Below are 21,848 nucleotides of genomic sequence, written 5' to 3'. Positions count from 1 at the left end.
CAAAATTGGACAATAGAAGATTGTAAAAAGTTGCCTGGTCTGCTGAGTCTCGATTTCTGCTGTGACATTTGAATTGTAGGGTCAAAATTTGACGTCAACAACATGAAAGCATGGATCCATTCTGCCTTGTATCAACGGTTCAGGGCTGGTGGTGGTGGTGTAATGGTGCGGGAGATATTTTCTTTAATAGATGGGATGTGGTGGAACGGGAGGTTTGCATCATGGACGTTCAGCTGACAAATCTGCAGCAACTGCTTGATACTATCATCTCAGTATAGAATATATATATATTGTTGAATCTGTGCCACTAAGGATTAAGGCAGTTCTGAAAGCAAAAGGGTGTCCAACCTGGTACTAGTAAGGTGTACCTAATAAAATGGCCAGTGAGTGTACATAACAGTTGTTTAACATATACCACTTTGTAGGAAAAGTATAAACAGTTTATTAATCATTTTTATTATTGTCAAAGCATGCTGAAGTTACAGAACATATATTTGCAACTCAAAATGGCAATTTATTTCTTTAAACAAATTGGCTAAATCTTCAGGATTAAGTCCCTGTCACATGTTTTTTTTTCTGCAGCAAGTATCGGTTCTGTGGAAAGCAGTTGCAGAGGATAATAGTTTAAATGGCATTTTAAAACATAGTTCACCCAACTCCCTTGTGTGGCTTTAAGCGTTTATTAATTTTTTTGTTGAAGACAGCATTTTGAAATAAGCTGATTAATGGTACCTAATGACAAATATATATACTATTGCCAATGGGTGTTATCAACCAGCTTTTTCCATATTATATTTTGTGTTCAAAAGAAAAAGAAAGAAACTCAAAATAGGTTTTGGACAAGTAAAGGGAAAGTAAATGATGACAGAGATTTCATTTTTGTGTGAACTATCCCTTTAGGGGCAACTGGTTGATTTGAGCAGCAAATCAAAATATTTAAATATTTGTATGTTTGTATACATACAAGTATGTGACACTAAAGAAAAGGATGATGCTGAAAAATCAGCTTTGAGACATGAATTATACCTTAAATTATATTAAATAAGAAACCATTTATTTTTGGTGGAGCTGTTATATGAAAATAATCACAGTTCATCTAGATGACTTAATAATGTAATGTAATCTGACTACATTTTGATTATTTTATTTTTTATTTTAAAAACATAAGTGTGTTAAACATGATGTTATATCAGGGTTTCCCAAATGTGGGGTTTGTGATGAGACATTGATAGGATAATTAATTCCGCCATGAAATTGTTAAATAGAAATAAATACTTTAACAAAAGATTAAATAATAAATATCTTTATTCACTTCAAACTAGATTTATTGGCATGACTTGTCAAGTGCCAAAACATTGCACATTACATAAACAGTGGATAAAATAGTAAAGTAATTATAATACATGCATACAAACAATACAATTAAAATTTAATACGTATATACACAAATAAAAAACACTAACATGGTCATTAAATATGTAATGAAAGAAAACATTTATAATAATATTAATTCAAATAAAATACAATACTCTCTCTTCAGCAAAGTTCTTCCACATGCGATTTTAACATGTAATTATTTGTGTGTGTTTTTTTTTTTTAAATAAGGGTTACCTTACCGTTCTATAAGGCTTTTCCCTATTCTCAAAGCACTATTTTAACAAACACCTAAAGCTTTTTTAATAATTGCATTTTATTTTGGTAGCATTTTCTCAGCAGATGTTTGTGTTGTTGGTAGAGGGCGCTCTCTCGTGATGAGTCCACCGTTTCTGTCTTCCTGACCTGGAAGAAAAACGCAGTGTCAGTCAGTTCGGCCCTGCCTGGCACAGCAGTGGACGTGGAATGCCGTCAATGTATCAGTCGCTGTCACCGTAATGGATCTGTCAACGTAAGAAACCAGACATTTATGCTTAGACCGCGGGATACACTGTGAGTCTATGAGGGAAGCGTTCGTTCCACCTAACCTGGATTTCGCCAGTGAAGGAAACAAGTGACTTTTGATTAGCTCGTAAGATATTTTCTCGTTTATGTTATAGCTGCGTTCAAATTATGCGCAGCAAAGAGAAACACGACTGGTAAAGCTGCTGTACTGTTCTCGCATTCCCCTGGCTTTGCTCGCACGTCTATAATTGCGATGGCTCCTATGGGCATCCGGCTGTCGCCGCTCGGCATAGCCGTGTTCTGTTTACTCGGGGTCGGTGTGATTTATCACCTGTACGCGGGGGTTTTGTCCAGCAGACTCGCCTTTTTCCGCCAGAAGAGGACCGTGGATCTGAGAGAGCTGCTGGCGCTGTCCATAGACGCTGCGGTGCAGGGCGGACGGGAGGTGAAGAGGATCCGGGAGGACAACACACTGGAGGAGAAGTCAAAGGGCAAAACGAAAGAAGGGGCTAGCGAGAAGTACACGCTGGGGGATCTCAACTCCCACCGCAAGATGTACTACCTGATCAAGAACACATTCCCTAATATACAGGTACTGCTGATTTGTGTAAGGTGTGCTGTACAAAACAGCATTGTAAACTTTGTTAGTTCAGAAAATCTTATAATGATTCCAAAGAGTACAAAATTACTATTCTGTGCAACTTATAAGTAAAAAAATAAGCCTCTTAAAGGGATATTTTGCCAAAAAAAATTAGACTCACCATCAAGTGGTTTCTGTCCTTAATGATTTTTCTTTCGGTTGAACACAAAACAAGATATTCGAAGAAAGCTAAAACCTGTAACCATTGACTTCATTAGAAAGTAAAACGAATATTATAGAACTCAGTGGTTACAGCTTTCTTCGTAATATCTTCAACAGAAGATCAAAATGAGTAAATGACAGAATTTCCATTTTTGTTCGATTTCCTTTTACTTCAGGGTTTCCCCGAGGTCTTAAAAAGTCTTAATGTCTTAAATCTCAAAATCAGTAAAATTTACTTAAATGTTGTGTTGTAGTTCTTAAATCTTTTTTAAACGGGTCTTAATTTTTCTTTGTTCATGTATTGCCACCTAATTTCCCTAATACACCCATACAATTACTAACAATCCATCTCAATAAAACTTTTAACTTTTTATCTTAACATTATCTTAACTTTTTAACTTTATTAATCATAATGGTTTAATTATTTTCATTACAATAATATTTGTTTAAAAGTGCTTTAGGTATTTAAGGCTAAGGACACCGACCTGGACATATTGTTGTGCATAGATTTAGTTTATTATGTTTTTTTTAAAACATTCGTTCATTTTTTTATTATTATTTTAAAGAAATTTATGTTGCGTAAAAAGTGTGGATAAAAGTAGAGATTGTGTGTTTTTAAACAATATTAAAAAGTTTTGCCAAGAAATATCTAACATATTTTAATTTTTTATTATTCAATTATTATAGTATTATTAAATGCATTAAAATCTAATAAAAAAACTTTTTATCTGGGCCATTTGGAAAATATTTTGCGTTTAGCCTTTTATGAGTCTAAAATTTCATTCATAATGGTCTTAAAAATGTCTTAAAGTCTTAAATTTAACCTGCAGAAACCCTGTAATTGCTGAACATTTATTATTATTTGGAAAAAAGCAATAAATGAATTTCTAAAATTCATTAAAATTAGTAATGCGCTAGGGTTGGGTACCGAAACTCGGTGCCACTATGGCGCCGGTACCTTTGGAACTGGTATGCACCAGATCAAATCCGCATATGAATTTCGGTGCCAAATTTCGGTTCTGCAACATGAACATAAAGCAAGTCGCGCACCGTAAGCACCGCTCGGGGACGTGAATTCGCAAGTCAGCGGCTGTCTGCGGCATCCAGCGGCCAGCCACGACTCATGACTGTTTATACTGCTGCCATGCCACAGAGCTACTTCTTAATAGTTACATTTTAAATAAAATGCGAATATGCACGTCTGGTGTGTGATGCTATCAACTGTCATGTGCGATCCGTGTCATCAGGCACCGTTTTGGCACCGGTACCGTTTTAAAAGTATCGATTTAGCACCGGTATCGAAAAAACCCAAAGGATACCCAACCCTATAATGCGCTAATAATTACTATTATTACATGGCTGTCTGGAATACTTTATTATGATTGGTCAGTCGCAACATTCCAAGATATGTTATATTAGGGATCATTCACATACGTTTATAGAAGTACTATTTTATGTAAGTTACGTGTAAAATAAGCTACGTAAAGGGATAGTTTGCCAAAAAAATTGCATTTTTTTTCATTATTTACTCACCATCAAGTGGTTTCTGTTCCTAATGAGATTTCCTTGTGTTGAACACAAAGGAAGATCTTTCGAAGAAAGCTAAAAACCTGTAATTATTGACTTCTTTAGAAGGAAAAACGAATATTATAGAACTCCTTGGTTACAGCTTTCTTCATAATATCTCCATAATTAGCTGTTTTCATTTGTCAGCTTGCGTTTAAATAAGGAATTGACAAACTATTACAGCTCAGGACAATGTTTAGTGCATAATTGTTATGTTTTGTGGCAAGTAGCTGTGTAATAAGTGGGAAAAGGTACATGTCAAAGGAGCTGGTAGCTTTAGCTGGCTAGTGATGCTAGCAGGCTAAAGCTAGAAGCAAATGCTTGAGAGACTAAACGTTTCGAGTAGATTTTTTTTTGTAGAAAAGGTATTAAGGGGTTGTTCATCCTCAGTAGGAACAACAAATAGTAGCAAATGGGGATGTATTCTATGATAAAACTGGAAATTGTGAATCTACGTGACAAAGTTCAACACATTCAATGATACAACCGTAACAACAACAATGATGTCACTCGGTTCCAGATGATTGTTTTCATAGAATAAAATCCCTGCTATGCTTTATTCTTAATGAAGAGAGAATTATTGAGAATTATGATCATTAATGATAATTGAAATAACAAAATATAGACTAACTTGCTCTCTAGCAGGCATCTTATCAGAATACTAAAATAAACATACTCTACTACAGCAGACAGTGTTACCTAACATACTCACTTAATATAATCAACTTTTTAACAATAGTACAACTGGTCAATCAGTCCAGTCCACCTCAGAGGTCCCAGTGACCCCTTGACCTAGCCCAAAGATCCTGAAAACAGAAATATCTTGGTATACAGACAGAGCAAATTGTTCTAGTTTTACCCTAAAGAGGGCTGACACTAAGGTCATCATTATAAGATCTAGGCAGTTAAACACAAGCTGCGTCCCAAATCGCATACTTTTGCACTATTCTAAGCCATTTTGTAGTATAAACAGTAAGTAGCGTGTTCACACTGAAAACTTTAAAATAATAAGTGGACTTTAATTACCCAGATGATGCACTCATTCAGCTGGTAAAATGAAGTGTATAATGATGGACAGTTCACGTACTAAATGACCGCAGGTTTGCTCACGTAGCCGAAGGGGCGGAGCTATCGGGCGTACATGTTGGATAACTATAGCTGCGTCCGAAACCGCATACTTCCATATAGGGCAGGGCGATTTAGCAAAAAAAAAAAAAAAATCTATTTTTTTTTATAAAGTTTGACCGATTCACGATTTCGATTTCAATTTTTTTTTGTTGTGTTATTAGTCTTCTCAAAACATTAAAACAGCATGACTGAAGTAACTTTGTCTTTAAAAATAACTTGAAAAACCATCTGGTTAAGGAACATTGTATTTTTAATGGCCATGTCATACTAAAATCGGTCAAGGTGTAAATAAATATTAAACAAATTCACGAGTTAAAAAGCGTTGCTGAAGATTTGAATAAGAAATATTTGTGTAAATATTGCAGTTGCAGGAATACAGAGGTATTTTAGAGGTAAGTTTTGCTGAGTCTAGGAAAGATTGGCTGTCAGCTCGGCTTTGACTTTGTCTTCTGATTAAATGACAGGTTGTAAAGCTGCTGCCTTTTTCTTAAAAAGATACAGTGGAAGAAAAGGACTGAACATGGAAACTGTAAAGCCTAATTTAACCCAATGTGTGAAGTTGTGGACGTATAGCAGGAGCAAATACAAGTACCAGATGTGTGTCTAATATAAAATAATAAATGTAATCTATTTTATGCGCTTTGCTCCACTTTCTGTATTATGCTGCCTGATCTGTCTGGTTTTCAACTAGGTCCGCTAAATGACGTCATGGGGGCGGGTACTTTCATTTTCACTGCTACAGTCCCTCACTTGTACTCGTGTTTAAACCAAAAGATCGGCGCGGTTTTTCACATGGCAGGCTTTTACGTTCTTCATACAGGTTGAGATCGAGTTTATCGACTTGATGAGGGAATGTCTTGACAATCCACACAGACGTGCAACAAGTAAAATCCTACATGACTTCACGCTTTAACAGATCGCTTCACGCTCTAATCAGATGGCGCTCTGTGGGCTGGCTGAAATATGAACTGCTTTGTGAATTGTGGCTGTGCGGTGTCGGTGTGTGTATAGAAACCTGTTTAGAATTCTAAAATCCATGCCACTGCATGGTGCTGCGCGTAGCCGAGAGGCGCTTCTGGTGTGCTTCCTGCTTCATATAGAGAGTGAACCAAAGCGCATTGGTGCCATTATAATGTATTAAATATATATATATTTTTTAGAAAATCGTGATTTCTCGATTTGATTCAAAATTAAATCGTCTTAAAACGTAAATTCGAAAAATTGTCCAGCCCTACTTCCATACTATATAGTACGGTAAAATCAGTATGCGAGCCGAGTAGTATGTCCCGAATTCATAGAATTCGAAAATCAGTAGGCGAGAAGTACCCGGATGACTTACTACTTCCGGCGAGATTCTGAAGTGTGCATCCCATGCACGGTGCGCTATCCCATAATGCCCCGTGAGAGAATTCATAAATGGAAGTGAGGCGACGCAACTGACGCAGGTAGGTCACGTGACCATGACAAAATGGCGGATGTAGTACGTCTGAATTCCATTCATACTTTTCACATTCATACTGAATAGAGCATACTTTTTTAATGGCCGAGTAGTATGTTTAAATTCAAATGCAGTACCTACTGAGTGAAAGCAAATTTCTCCTGCGAGAGTGAGTATAGCGCCTCCCGATGGTGAATGTGGTTATACTCATGACAGGTATTATTTGATAGTTTGCTCATTTATTTAACTGATTTGGCGACTGTCAAACGTCATCAGGGAAATGGTTTGAATTTCAGCTTAGTAAAAAAATTTTCTATTATGGTCTAAGTTCCTAATAACATGAGTAAAATGATCACATATAAATACTTTTCTGTGTATTTATTTTAAAATGTAAAAACCCAGTGCTTTATATGTGGCCAAAATATATAATCTATTAACAGATGCATGTTCTCCCATAAATGAATAATTGTGGCGCGAAGCATGAAAACAAAAAACCTGTAACCTTATGATGTTCATAGTAGTGTTTTACTTTGTGATTGTTCTTCAAAATGTGTTTTATTTACTTCCACAGGTAAACTCAGAAGAGCACGCGAACGCTGAAGGTGAGGCCACAGTGTGGACACGAATGATCCCTGAAGATATTCTTGCTAAAGTCTCAGGCGGGAAGGAGATTCCTGCAGAAAAGATCACAGTCTGGATTGATCCACTGGACGCCACTCAGGAATACACAGGTTTGTGGCAAGTCTTTATTTCTGTTGTAAATCAGCTGCGAGAGAGGATCAAGAGGAAATATAAAACATTGAATCACCTCATTGTTTGCCTATTGTCTGTGCGAGACTGTTGTTGTCCTAGGAGGAATGGTTGGTTTTATGTTTCTGTAGCGCACATGTGCTGTACCAGGATGTAAATCCTGTTTGTGCTTTCAACAGAAAATCTCCTGAAGTATGTCACAACCATGGTGTGTGTGGCTGTGGACGGGGAACCTGTTATAGGTGTGATCCATAAACCCTTCACTGGGTACACAGGTGTGTCTATTTGAGCTCCACAGACATTTTTAAAACCAAACTAACAGATCCTTAATCCAAGAGCTATTCTGGCAATAGTATGACGTTAAGAAAAATAAAACATTTATAGTTTTTCTTTTTTTATGCATTAATGATGACATAAAAATGTGATTATTGGTAAGATTGTTTCATTTTGGAACATTAACATTATCTAACAATGTAAAACACTTCTGCAGCATTTATTAATGGTAGTTAATGGTAATCTCTGCCTTAACCAGTGCATTTTTAAAGCACAGTGTGATCATTTTTGTTAAGCAGCATTTACAAATGTTTAGCAATTCTGTTCAAATATATGACTTATTTAGTGAAGATATCAAAATGGATGTCATTCACCCAAAAATGACTCATTTACTCATCCTCCTCTAGTTAAAAGTTTTTTTTTTTTTTTTAATCTTTAAGATGATTTACTGAAGAATGTCATTAGCTACAGTATTCCATCCACCTATTTTTATGTGTATTTTGGAGATGCGCATAAAAAATTGATAGATGGAAACGGCAACATGCGCAAAAATTTAGAAAATGCACATAACAATACAGTAAAATAAACTTTTTAATCGATAAGATGTGCATAAACTACGATGGAAACACTTTTACCAAACAAATTCCAGTATGCGCATTAAAAAAAGGTTATGAGATTTTGTTATAAGAGATCATGTGATTATAAAAATGTGTGTGAATGGACAAACCAGCAGGCTGAGCACATTGTAAAACATCTGAAATGTTGTTTTGGTCATTCTAAAACGCCAGTATTAGTTTTATTATACTATTAATTTCCTCCAGAATTGTCAAGAGCATCTGCATAAATTTATTTTGCATATTTGGATGGAAAGATAGCCATTGACTTTCAATATTTTGCTGTATTTTTTTTTACCATGGATGTTAAAGGCTGTTTTTATCTACAATTCTTCAGAATGTTTTGTTTTGTGTTCAACAGAAAAAAGAAATTCTTAAAAATTAAGAACCACTTCAGCACAATTTCATTTTTGGGTGAGGTATCCCTTTAAATAATGTTAGTTTTTAACATAAAAACAGTAGTTTTTTTAAAAGAATCACACAATGCTTAACGGTTAGCAGGGAAATGTCAATACAATAGCATTATATCATTATTGAGCACAATAGTCTGGTTCTGGAATTAAAGCTAATTTTCTTCATAAGGAAATTTTGTATTATAATTACTGATAAGCCTTTAAAGTCAAACCTGGTGTGAGTTCCAAGATTTAATCTATTTTTGCTGTTGTTAAATCTGTTCACAATTGTTATTATTATTATTTGGATTATTAATATTATAAATTTTTGTACAATTATTATTATTATTTTTTTTACAAACTGGTGGTTGCATAACAGCGTACTTGAGACAGTATTAACAACAAAAAAACAAGCCATGATTTCTAAATAAAATGTTAAATTAAAAATAAATAAATACAAACACCACAAAAACTGTGATGTGCCAACACAATCTGCAGATTTGTCAAACAGTTTAATGAATAAATCCCACATGCACAAAAAACATGCCTTTTCCTTTCTTTAATGAAACGTTTATTTAATTTCTTTTCTAAATGTAATATCTTTCACTATCCACATGTCAAATCTTAGTACTCCCTTTGACTCCAAATGTTGTAAAATAATTCGTTTTGCAAGTAACAAGCTAAGAAACTGCTTGTGCTTCAGATTAACAACAAAGATTAATAACAAACATAGTAACCTAAATACCCATAATTCACTATGCACTGCAAAAAATGCTTTCCTCACATTAGAGCAGGGGTGTCAAACTCAATTCCTGGAGGGCCGAAGCCCTGCACAGTTTAGCTCCAACCCTGCTCCAACACACTTACCTGTAAGTTTCAAACAAGCCTGAAGGACTCAATTAGTTTGATCAGGTGTGTTTAATTAGGGTTGGAACTAAACTGTGCAGAGCTGCGGCCCTTTTGGAACTGAGTTTGACACCTGTGCCTTAGAGTCTTTGTCTTGTTTCTAGTCCAAATATGTACAAACTCTTAAATCAAGAACCATATCGTAGACAAGCTATACTTTTGTTTTAAGAAATAATATGTGATTTTAAGTGAGTTTTTTCTTAAAACAAGCAAAATAATGGACACGAGTGGGCAAAATAGTCTTGTTTATTCTTTTGCTCACCCCATTGGCAGATTATTATTGGTTATTGGTATTATTGGTTGTTTTAACAAGAGAATATGTTTTGCCTGTGTAGATAATGCTTCTTGATTTAAGAGTTTTAGACATTTGGACTAGAAGACAAAATCTAATAAAATACTTTTTTTTTTTTTTTTTTTGCAGTGTGGTCCCATAAAACAACATATATTTAGAATCAGGTTTACCACACTTACAAAAAGGTATAAATAAATGGGAAAAATGCTAGCACTGCTATAAAATGGAGAGTCACTGATTCATTTTATTCATATTCATCAAGTTTGTATCAGTAAACCTCCTCTGATCTTTTGTCTGTAATGGATTCATCCTTTGATGCTCAAACCTCTGCTCTGATCCTCAGTTTGGGGTTTTGTTGGAGAGGGATCCAATGTGGCTCCTCGTGATTCCTACAACACAAACTCTCCGAAGGTGATCGTCTCTCGCTCTCACGCGGGCAAAGTGAAGAGCTTCGTTCAGACGGCGTTCGGCAACAATACAGAAATCATACCAGCAGGGGGCGCAGGTACTGCATTCTGAAGATCTGTTTGAAATGCATGTTTCACTTGTATATGTACATTACTATTTATGTGTGCAGGGCTCAGTAAGAGTTTAATTCATTAAACAAAGGTGAGATTAAAAGCCTTTATAATGGTCCCAAATTTGGTAAATATTTCAATTATGATATATAAATATTGTAAATATGTAAATAATTATAATTGGTAAATATTTTTAAAATTATACTAAACATTTCTATTCCTCAAAGGATAATACATATGTGTCAGTTTCACCAAAATATTAAGCACATTTTTTAAAATAAGTTGACAATAAAATGACCTTTTTCTTAGCAATGAATGAGCATATTAGAATCATTTCTGAAGGGTCATGTGACAATGAAACCTGGAACAGTGAAGCTGAAAATGTACCATTGAATCACAGGATTAAATTCTTTTTTAAAAGTGTATTGTTAAAATTATTATTTTTAAAAAGTTATTTCATATTGGGGTAATATTTCACAATATCACAGGGTATCCACGCGGTCTTAAAAAGTCTTAAATTCACTCAAATATTGTCTTAAATCATTTTAAAAGGGTCATAATTTTCTTTTATGTAAAGCTGCCCAATCGATCTAAAACACATCTCAATAAAACTTTTAGCAAAACTACTCATAACTAATAGTATAACTCTATTATAATAGAATAATAGTATAAGTCTGTTGTAAAAAAAAAAAAAACTTTTAGTTTTTAAAATTTTGTTGAATAAATCTGTATGTAATGTATACAACTATGTTTGTTTTGACAAATTATTTAATATACAGTTGAAGTCAGAATTATTAGCCCCCTGTTTATTCTTATCCCCAATTTTTGTTTATTAGAGTTTTTTTCAGCACATTTCTAAACATGATATTTTTAATATCTCATTTCTAATAACTGATTTATTTTATCTCTGCCATGATGACAATAAATATGATTTTACTAGATGTTTTTCAAGACACTTCTGTACAGTTTAAAGTGACATTTAAAAGCTTAACTAGGTTAATTAGGTTAAGCAGGCAGGATAGGGTAATTAGGCAAGCTATTGTATAACGATGGTTTGTTGTGTAGAACTATAAACTATATACAAAATATATAGCTTAAAAGGGCTAATAATTTTAACCCTAAAATAGGTTTTAAAAAAATCAAAAGCTGCTTTGATTCTACCTGAAATAAAACAAATAAGACTTTCTCCAGAAGAAAAAAATATGATCAGACATACTGTGAAAATTTCCTTTCTCTGCTAAACCTCATTTGGGAAATATTTAAAAAAGAAAAAAATTCAAAGGGGGGCTAATAATTCCGACTCATAATGACTAATTAGATTTTTTTGTCTGCTGCGCCATTTAAAAAAAAAACTTAGTGTCTAGCTGTATATAAGTCTGAAATTTCATTTTTCATGGCCTTAAAAAGACTTAAATTTGACTTGGTGAAATCTGCAGAAACCCTGTTTAACTGTTTTTCTCTGCAATCTTTGTGATTATGAAGAGATTTATTTGAAAAACATTCAGAAATGTGAACAAACCCAACTTTTTTGTTGTTCAAAAGTTCAAACTTTTCTTTTTGACAGCAAACCAAACTCGCGCACATATACTTTTAGGTTCTGTAAAAATATATGTATAATAATAAAATGAAATACAAATAACATGATTCATGTGGTCATGGAAAACCTGGAAACATCATGGACAAGGCATTTTCCAGTCCTGGAAAAGTTTGGGAAAATTCATGGTAATTTGTTTAACAAATAAATGTACACTTGAACTAGGGCTGCGCGATATTTGAAAAATCTGACATTTCTGCATTTTGTGTGTCTGTGATATATATTGCTGTGAATACAATTTCACCAGATGATTAAACGGGTTTATTTGGATTGATTGAGAGGATTTTGTGAAGAACAAAATCTTGAATAATATATAACAAATACATTACAAAATTTACATAAAATATAGTAAAGATAAAAGTGAATTATAGTTTTCAGGTATTTACTATTCAGGTACAAATATTAAATAATAGTCTTTATTGTGTATTATTTAATCTTTATTAAAGTTACAAAGCAATTCTTCTGGCAGGATGTTTTAAAATTTAAAATGTTGAAATGTTTTCCTAGAGATGGGTTGCGGCTGGAAGGGCATCCGCTGCGTAAAAATTTGGTGGATAAGTTGGCGGTTCAATCCGTTGTGGCGACCCCGGATTAATAAAGGGACTAAGCTGACAAGAATATGAATGAATGAATGTTGAAATATTTACAGTCACAAGCCTTAAAGGGAAGTTTACTCAAAGATTAAAATGTACTCACTATTTACTCACACTTCACTTGTTTCAATACTATAGGAGTTATTAAATTATATTCTTTTTGTGTTCATTTAAAAAAAAAAAAGAAAACTCATAAATGTTTGAAACAAGTGAATGGTAAAATGAAAATGTTAAGTAATTATTGGGTGAACTATCTCTTTAAAACTGCATGCAGATGATAAACTTTTACTCCATCATGATTAAACTCTATATTAAACTATAATCCCAACATTGCATATACTGCGATGTGACTGTTGTGGATGCAGACATTGCAATATCGATATTGAAGCGATCTATTGTGCAGTTCTAACTTGAATATAGGTTAGTTGTCTTTACTTTTTTCTGTCCTTGGCCAAAAACTTGCTTTCACATTGTGAGTGCTGTATAAGCATTATCAAGATCAATATAAAAGCAAATTGAAACAAAGTAGATAGTTGCGTGTTCTATGATATGCTGTAATAAATTTGAACGTCATTGTTTTTCTTATAATTTTACCTTGTATATGTAGACATTACATGAAACATTACGTTATAAAAATGTACTTGAAAGCTCTGGAAAAGTCTTGGAATTGTAGCAGTAAAAATATAAACCGTGAAATAAAAAAAAGAATATTATACAAAAGGAATTAAGAGAAGAAAGAGAAAGAGATTTTTTTTTGTGATCTGAAACAGGTTGCCAAGTACAATAAAACAAATCAGTACATCCTCTTATAGCATATCATATTTTTTTCTAAGGTCAAGTGGTGTAAAAGGCCCATAAGCCAGTTGAAGGCCCAAACAGTTGAAGAGCATTTAATCAGTATTGACCATTTGAGCAATATTAACCTTCTAGCTACAAGCATTGCAGAGGCAATCACGTTTTCCTTACTTTTATTAAAACATAAGTGTGATGTTATACCAAATATTGACATTTCTGCCTCAGGTTTAAGGTATTTAATATGTCTAAGAGAAATTTAAATATTAACCGCCAAAAGTTCCACCTCAAAAGTTTTGAATTGTATAATGTAATGAAATGTAATATAATGCTACTTAATTATTTTTTTTAATATAATGATAAAAATGATAATTAACTACTACTATCATACTACAATCATATTCTATTTATAATAATATGCACCAGCGGATGAAAAAAGGGAGAAAAGTTGAAAATAAATTTATTTTAACCAAAAATAAAACTTAAAAAGCTGTTTTATATATATTTTTTTACATCTTATATTATGTATTTTTTATTGTTGTTGATGTTTGTTTTTAGTAGTGGTGGGTCGTTATCGTCGTTAACTTGCTGTGTTAACAGTGAAAAATATCGCCGTTAATCTATTCTCAAAGTTGGGTTGGGAGCACGGTCTATTCTACGCAAGCTATGATGACTTTCACCTTGATATTTTTGCTCAGACGTATACCTGGCTGAATTGCACTGTAGGGGGCGAGAACGAGTCTTCGAACATGTGTGTATTGCTACTGTGAAATTACCACATCAAACGTGACGTGCTAACATGGATGCAGTTCACTAGAGTGAATCTGATTAATGTTAGCTTTATATCTAACTATCAGGCACCTGTAGAGTTTATGCGTTCGAGTAAAACATACACAAATAAAATGGACCGGGTGCTTTTTAAAATGAATGACGGTGAATGAAAGTCAAACCGGTGAGCATCTGACAAAAAAGTGCCCTTCTGAATCAAATCAGCAGGATGTCCTTCTGAAACCTTCACTTTCTTCGAAGACCCTACTGACTACAGCTACATGGAAATCTGTAGTCTAGTCATTTGCCTTAATAGACAATAATATAATTAAGGTGTTTATATGAAGTGCTTACATGTAAGAGTTTCCTGTAATTTTGGGTGACTTCAACTGCAGTTTGGCAGTTTCACTTTAACTCATGAACATTTCATTAATGCCCCCGTGACAAACTAGGGTGTTAGACGCAAATAAGGAGTAAGGACTGGTGAGAGTGTTATGGAGTTTAATAATGCACGCCAACTGGAAACAAAAATCTTCTGCATTTCGCGATGTGTGTGTGTGGTCCTTTACAGAATCTTGTCAGAAAATATGATGATAAATCCTACATGACGATAATAGTTTGATTGCTGTGTTTACTTCAGTAATGTCACTAATATATGCATACTTCACATGTATTAATTCTAGAGCTGCTCGATATAGGAAAAAATCATAATCACGATTATTTTTATCATAATTGTAATCACGATTATTCTAAACGATCATCAGTTGATGTCAAAATTATTAGCGCTCCTGAGAATTTTTTTTTTTTTAAATAACTATTTCCCAAAATGTTAAACAGAGCAAGGAATTTTAACAGTATTTCCTCTAATATTTTTTTTCTTCTGGAGAAAGTCTTATTTGTTTTATTTTAGCTAGAACAAAAGCAGATTTAATTATTTTGAAACCCATTTTAAGGTCAATATTATTAGCCCCCTTAAGCAATATATTTTTTGATTGTCTGCAGAAGAAACTACTGTTATACAATGACTTGTCTCATTACTCTAATTAAGCCTTTGAATTGCACTTTAATCTAAATGCTTGTATTTTGAAAAACATCTAGTAAAATGTTATGTACTGTCATCATAGCAAAGATAAAACAAATCAGTAATTAGACATGATATACCAAAACTATTATGTTCAGAAATAAGTTTAAAAAAAACTTCTTTCCATTAAACAGAAATTGGAGGAAAAGGGTTGCTAATATTCTGGAGGGCTAATAATTCTGACTTCAACTGTATATATATATATATATATATATATATATATATATATATATATATATATATATATAGTTATTTTCCACCCTGCAAAGGAAAGAGAAATAAATACAATAGAATAAAAATATAAAACAAACTGTGATTTAAGCATCTTCACCCTAAGAAAAGCACTTTAGCTACAAAAATCCTTCAGTCAGGAGCAGTAAGGGAAGTTCTCGTCGTTTAATTAATGATAAAACAGGCGGCAGCATTTCGCACTGTCACTTTAATGGTTTCTCTTTTACGTGTCTTTTGATTCTTAACACATTTGTTTATTACGCAAATGAGGGTTAATATGAATAATCACTAATCACCGCGTTGACACCTATTTGACCATAAAAGCGCTCATGTTAAGATTACTTTAGATGTCTGCGCTCCTCTGCTCGTCTCAGTGTGCGAATGAGACCGAATGCTGACCGTGCTTATGCTTATGTGTGTGCCCTTGTTGCACACTCACATAAGCACGCGGTCTTTCGCGCTTTTGGTATATGATGCAATAATCGTTTATCTCGATTAATGGTTTTTCATAATCGTTAGAAGCCATAATCGAAATCGAAATGGGATTTTCGATTAATTGCACAGCCCTAATTAATTCCATTTCTGTTTAGTTCAGTTATGACTTTAGTCGGATTAAGGTGATCAAAAACGTGGTTTGGATCTTATGTAGGCCACCGTTCACAATTCATGTTTAACTGAATAAACAGTTAGTAAACACAAGTACATCTAATTGAACATCATTTATTTTCATCACCAATTATCATAGTAGAACAGTTTCTCAAGCAGTTTGTGATGCAATTTGGGAAACAGGAGATGAGCCCCTGGTTTAATGCGCCACCTGGCTTGAGAAACAAGTTTTCAGAGACTTAATTTAAGTCATTATTTGGGTAGCGCACATATTTTAAATAATAAATAAAAACCATTTTAATCTAGAATAATTCCAAGATTACAGTGAGAATAATTTAGATTAGAAAAAATTTATCTATGCCCACCTATAGTTATAAACCTATGTATTATAAAAAGTAATATTTATAAACCATTTGTAAATTTGATCGGTGTTTACCATAAAATAGCTATTAAAGGCTGATATGACCTTAAGTTCTAAACTGTCTTTGTTTCTCCCTTAAGGATATAAGGCACTGGCTCTCCTAAACCCCACTGATGACAAACAAGAGACTGCTGATATCTACATCCACGTCACATACATCAAAAAGTGGGATATCTGTGCGGGCGACGCCATCCTGAAGTCTCTCGGTGGTCAGATGACGACTCTGAAAGGAGAGCAGATTGATTACTCTGGGTTAGAAGGAAACAAGGGCGGTCTGTTAGCCAGCATGAAAGTCGATCACAAAGCATTGGTGAAAAGACTTCCACTCTGGGAAGACAACAAACAATAATAAATCACCAATTCTGTTCATAACACTCCCATTTTCTTCGGTACCACATATTCGTTTAGAAATATGAAGATCCAACAGATTGCAAGAGGAAACGACTGATCCAACATCGCTGACTCTGGAATATGTGTAACAATACCCAAAACAAGTTTGAGATGTGTTTTATAGTAAGGATGTGTGCCTTTGGTTTGTACAGATCATTAATAATGCATTGTGCTACACATTTAAAGCGACAGTACATCCAAATTAAAATTTACTCACAATAAAGCTATCCAAGATGTAGCTGACTTCCTTTTCCTTTAGTAAAACATTTAAAGATGATTTTTAGCTGAATCTCTGGTCCTTGGTGATTCTAAAAAATGCAATGAATTGAACACTTTGAGAGTTAATACTAAATACATTTTCATGGCTAGTGATGATGCGCTGAGGTCTAATGCAAAACAATCAATTAACAGTAATCAGTCTTGAGATTCAAGTGCATTCGCACCAGTAAGGAGAGTGAACTTCCTGTCGCATAATGATGTATATTAATCTTTTTGGTCACACTTTACAATAAAATTCCATTAACTAATGATAATTCATGTTTTTACTAACACAAACTAAAAACTATCGAGCAATACTCTTATCATTGTTCAACATTTACTAATAATTCCAAAGTTGTGCTTATTAACACTAGGTAATGCACTGAGAGTTAAAAACTAAGACAGATGGACTTAGTTTCATTGACATACATAAACAAAGTTGAATAAAAACTAAATGTTCATGTTATTAAATACATTAACTAATGTAACCTATAACTAATGTAATGTGTTACCAGCTTATTTATATAGTTTACAGCATCTAGAATAAGCACAAATACCGTTTTGATAAACAGTACAGCACATGTGTCCTCCCTGTCTGTTGAAAACAGTTTCGTTATGTGACAAGAAGGTTAAAACCATTGGAAATAATGGTTCACAGACTGTATGATGTATTTCTAAATATAATAACGGTCCGCTAGTTCATGTATTTATTTTATTATGTATTGTTTAACATTTATTGGTGGATTATTAAAAATGTGTGCTGAATAGTTGGTGGTTCATTCTGCTGTGGCGACCTCTGAAATAGAGACTAAGCTGAAGGAAAATGAATAAAATGATGCATTATTAACATCCAAAGTTGGGCTTGGTAAGATTAGTTAATGCTAAGGATTAACATTAATAGTTAACGTTTAACTTAACTAAAGTTAACAACGATTAGTCATGTGTCATCAGGAGTATTCGTTTTCTTTTCCCTCTATGTTTATTTTAACTCTCAAAGTGTCGTTAGCCATTAACTTGCATTTTATGAATTATCAACTACCTTAAAACTACTGAGACTACTAAAGACACCTATATCTTAGCCTTAAAGTGAGCAAATACAAGGATTAATTCACCCCAAAACAATTAACAATCTCCTGAGAACTTCGATCATCTTCAAAATGTGCATTAAGATATTTTAGACCAGGGGTCACCAATCTCAGTCCTGGAGGGCCGGTGTCCCTGCAGGATTTAGCTCCAACTTGCCTCAACACACCTGCCTGGATGTTTAAAGTATGCCAAGTAAGAGCTTAATTAGCTTGTTCAGGTGTGTTTGATTAGGGTTGGAGCTAAAATCTCCAGGACACTGGCCCTCCAGGAACAAGTTTGGTGACAACTGTTTTAGACGAAATCCAGGAGCTCTCTCATCCTCCATAGACAGCAATGGTCACAAGACTTTCAAAGTCCAGGATAGTAACTCAAACATTTTTCAAAACTTTTCATGTGACTTCAGATGTTCACTTGTAATTATACGAAGCTCCAAGAACATGTTTGTGAACCAAAATACTGTAAAACAACTTTGTATTTCATGTTGCATTATGGTGTGCATTTACTATCGTCACTACGATTGTGTCAAAACATTGAACTGCATTTAATTAAACACGCACCCTGACCTGTCTTAGAATGGAAGACAAAAGCAAATAAAGTCATTAATAGAGTTTTTTGCAGCACAAAAATGTTCTTGGAGCTTTTTATGATTACAGTTGAACTAAAGAAGTGGCATAGAATGTTGTTTTTTTTTTTTTTTAGATTAATTTTTTTGGCCTTTTGCCTTTATTATAAGATAGGACAGATTTTAGACAGGAAGAGAGAGACAGGGGGTAGGGTAGGGAAATGTCGTCGAGCCGGTATTCGAACTCGCGACGCCCTGACGTGCTATTGCACCATATGTCAGTGCGCTAACCACTAGGCTATTGCGCTGACAAGAATGTTTTTGATAATGTTTTAGTTTCCCCAAAATAATCAATAATCTCCTGAGACCTTCGATCATCTTCAAAATATGAATTAAGATATTTTAGATGAAATCCAGGAGCTCTCTCATCCTCCATAAACAGCAGTGGTTACAAGACTTTCAAAGTCCAGGATAGTAACCCAAACATTTTTCAAAACATTTTATGTGATTTCAGATGTTCACTGTAATTATGTGAAACTCCAAGAACACGTTTGTGCTTCAAAATACTGTAAAAACAACTTTGTATTCCACATTGCATCATGGTTTGCATTTACTATCGGCACTACGATGCTTGTGTCAATACATTGCACTGCCCTTAATAAACACGCACCCTGACATGTCTTAAAATAGAAGACAAAAGCAAATAAAGTTATTCATAGAGTTTAAAAGCATAAGACTAAGTATGATTTATAAAGGAGCCCAAACATTTCATGTGACTTCAGTAGTTTACTGTAATTATACGAAGCTCCAAGAACACGCTTGTGCACCAAAATACTGTAAAAACACTTTGTATTCCACGTTGCATCATGGTGGCTACGAGCCTTGTGCGTTGCACTGCTGACACTAATGACAATACACTATACTGTCCTTGATAAGCAAATAAAGTAATTTCTAGAGTTTGTTTGGTGCACAAAAATGTTCTTGGAGTATGAATATGAACTGAATATGATTACAGTTGAACCACTGAAGCCACATGGAATGTTTTGACAATGTTTTAGTTCCTTTTATGGGCATTTCAGCATCGTTGCTGTATATGGGAAATAAGAGAGCTCTCAGGTTTCATCTACCATATCATAATTCATGTTCTAAACTAGGGGTCACCAATCTCGGTCCTGGAGGGCCGTTTATCTTCAACTTGCCTCAACACTTCTTCTTCTTCTTAAGTTTTATTAGCGGGCTGGTGTAAAATGCACATACCACCACCTACAGTTCATATCTATCTATATCTATATATACTATTATGCTTACCTAAATTTCTCCATCAGGACTCAGCTGTCAGCTGGCACTGCGTGTTCAGCTCCTCCTGCTTCCAGTCTTAGTCCCTCCGGGTCCTTAATACATTTTAATTTAAATTATTTATTATATTCTTTCGCTCAATCCTGTGCTATATAGATATTGTGTTAATACCCTATACCCTAAACTTGCCTCAACACACCTGTCTGGATGTTTCAAGTATACCTAGTAAGACCTTAATTAGCTTGTTCAGGTGTGTTTGAATAGGGTTGGAGCTAAAATCTGCAGGACACCGGCCCTCCAGGAACAAGTTTGGTGACCACTGTTCTAAACCATCAAGCAGTTGGAACAACTTGAGTAATTATGAACAGAATTGTCATTTTTGGGTGAGCTAACCCTTTAATTGCAAATTTTCAGTTTTGGATGAACTGTCTCTAACAGCGTCTGGGGTCAAATCAAGTCACCTTTATTTTATTTAATAAAAACTCTCCAAGATGAACCGGTAGCTGTATGTCATGTCATGTGATTTTATTTTTATTTATCTATTTTTTTTAGAATGTTTCCAAAATGTCTGGTAAAACCAGGTTTAAATGGTTATGGGTGAAGATTTAACTGTGAATCCAGAGACTTGACTACTTTTCATATAATTCACTGCATTGTCCCTTCTCTCTGTAGCGTGTATTTGGTTTTGTGTCGGATCTCAGTTCGTATGGTTTATACACTGATTCCTGAATTGCTATGTGAATTAAACTGCAGAGATTTAAGCAGTGTGTAAATAAAAATAAATAAAGCATAAGATTAAGGTCTTATTTTGTTTCTAAGGGAAGTTTAATTGGATTGAGTGGAGTAGATGCTCAGATGATGGCCCTGGGTTATTCACACTGATGTTGATTTGTTGTAGGGCTTTCACTGTGATTGCAGGTTTAAAAAATGTATTTTTGTATGAATATTCATACCATTGCTATGATTGTTGAGATTCCACAGATTGCCATGGTACTGTTTTTCCCTCTGATTTAAAAAAAGTGTGCATGAAAAAATCATGTAGAGGAATGATTTTATTTTATTATTTGTATTTCTTTTTGCTGCATGTGCCCTTTTCTTCTCAGAGATTTGAGGCATGTTATTTGACATCACACTGATCGACGTCTTCATTCTGCCTTTAATAAATAAATGACAATAGGTTCTATGAGTAGCGAACTGTCATTTTTTATGTGATGTTATACAACCCCAAAACAAAAAAAAGTTGGGACAGTAGGAAAATGCAAATAAAAGAAAGTAGTGATTTCAAAATGTAGTTTTACTTGTATTTCATTGCAGACAATATGAACACAAAATGTTTCGTGTTTCGCCTGGTCAACTTCATTTCATTTGTAAATATACATCCTTTCCTGTCATTTAAACCGTCAACACATTACTGAAAATGTTGGGACAGGAACAGTTTAGGGCTAGTAATCAAGTAAATTGGTTAAAGGATGTCATTTGAAACAGGTGATGTCAACAGGTGATTGTAATTACGATCTGGTACAGAAATAGTATCCAAGAAAGATCTAATCCTTTAGTTGCAAAGATGGGCCTAGGATCGCTATTTTGCCAACAAATTTGTGAGGAAATTGAAT

General features: G+C 34.1%; 1 protein-coding gene across 1 annotated transcript; it reads left to right on the top strand.

Annotated features, from left to right (window-relative positions):
• The first annotated feature begins 1,803 nt into the window (after positions 1–1,803).
• bpnt2 (3'(2'), 5'-bisphosphate nucleotidase 2) lies at positions 1,804–21,513 on the top strand. The gene is made up of 5 exons (NM_001037568.2): positions 1,804–2,470; positions 7,384–7,543; positions 7,742–7,837; positions 10,383–10,544; positions 16,724–21,513. Exons 1-5 carry the CDS (start codon positions 2,132–2,134, stop codon positions 16,990–16,992), a joined length of 1,026 nt encoding a protein of 341 aa, NP_001032657.1. The 5' UTR covers positions 1,804–2,131; the 3' UTR covers positions 16,993–21,513.
• Positions 21,514–21,848: the final 335 nt, after the last annotated feature.

The sequence above is a fragment of the Danio rerio genome, chromosome 2, assembly GCF_049306965.1.
Source record: "Danio rerio strain Tuebingen ecotype United States chromosome 2, GRCz12tu, whole genome shotgun sequence".
In the NCBI taxonomy this organism is placed as follows: domain Eukaryota; kingdom Metazoa; phylum Chordata; class Actinopteri; order Cypriniformes; family Danionidae; genus Danio; species Danio rerio.
The sequence above is the reverse complement of the archived record's forward strand: the minus strand, read 5'-3'. Positions and strand labels throughout refer to the sequence as shown.

Coding starts and splice junctions, on each gene's coding strand:
- bpnt2 (NM_001037568.2), top strand. CDS start 2,132: ATGGCTCCTATGGGCATCCGGCTGTCGCCGCTCGGCATAGCCGTGTTC. Junction 2,471..7,383: donor ACACATTCCCTAATATACAG/GTACTGCTGATT, acceptor TTACTTCCACAG/GTAAACTCAGAAGAGCACGC. Junction 7,544..7,741: donor CGCCACTCAGGAATACACAG/GTTTGTGGCAAG, acceptor TGCTTTCAACAG/AAAATCTCCTGAAGTATGTC.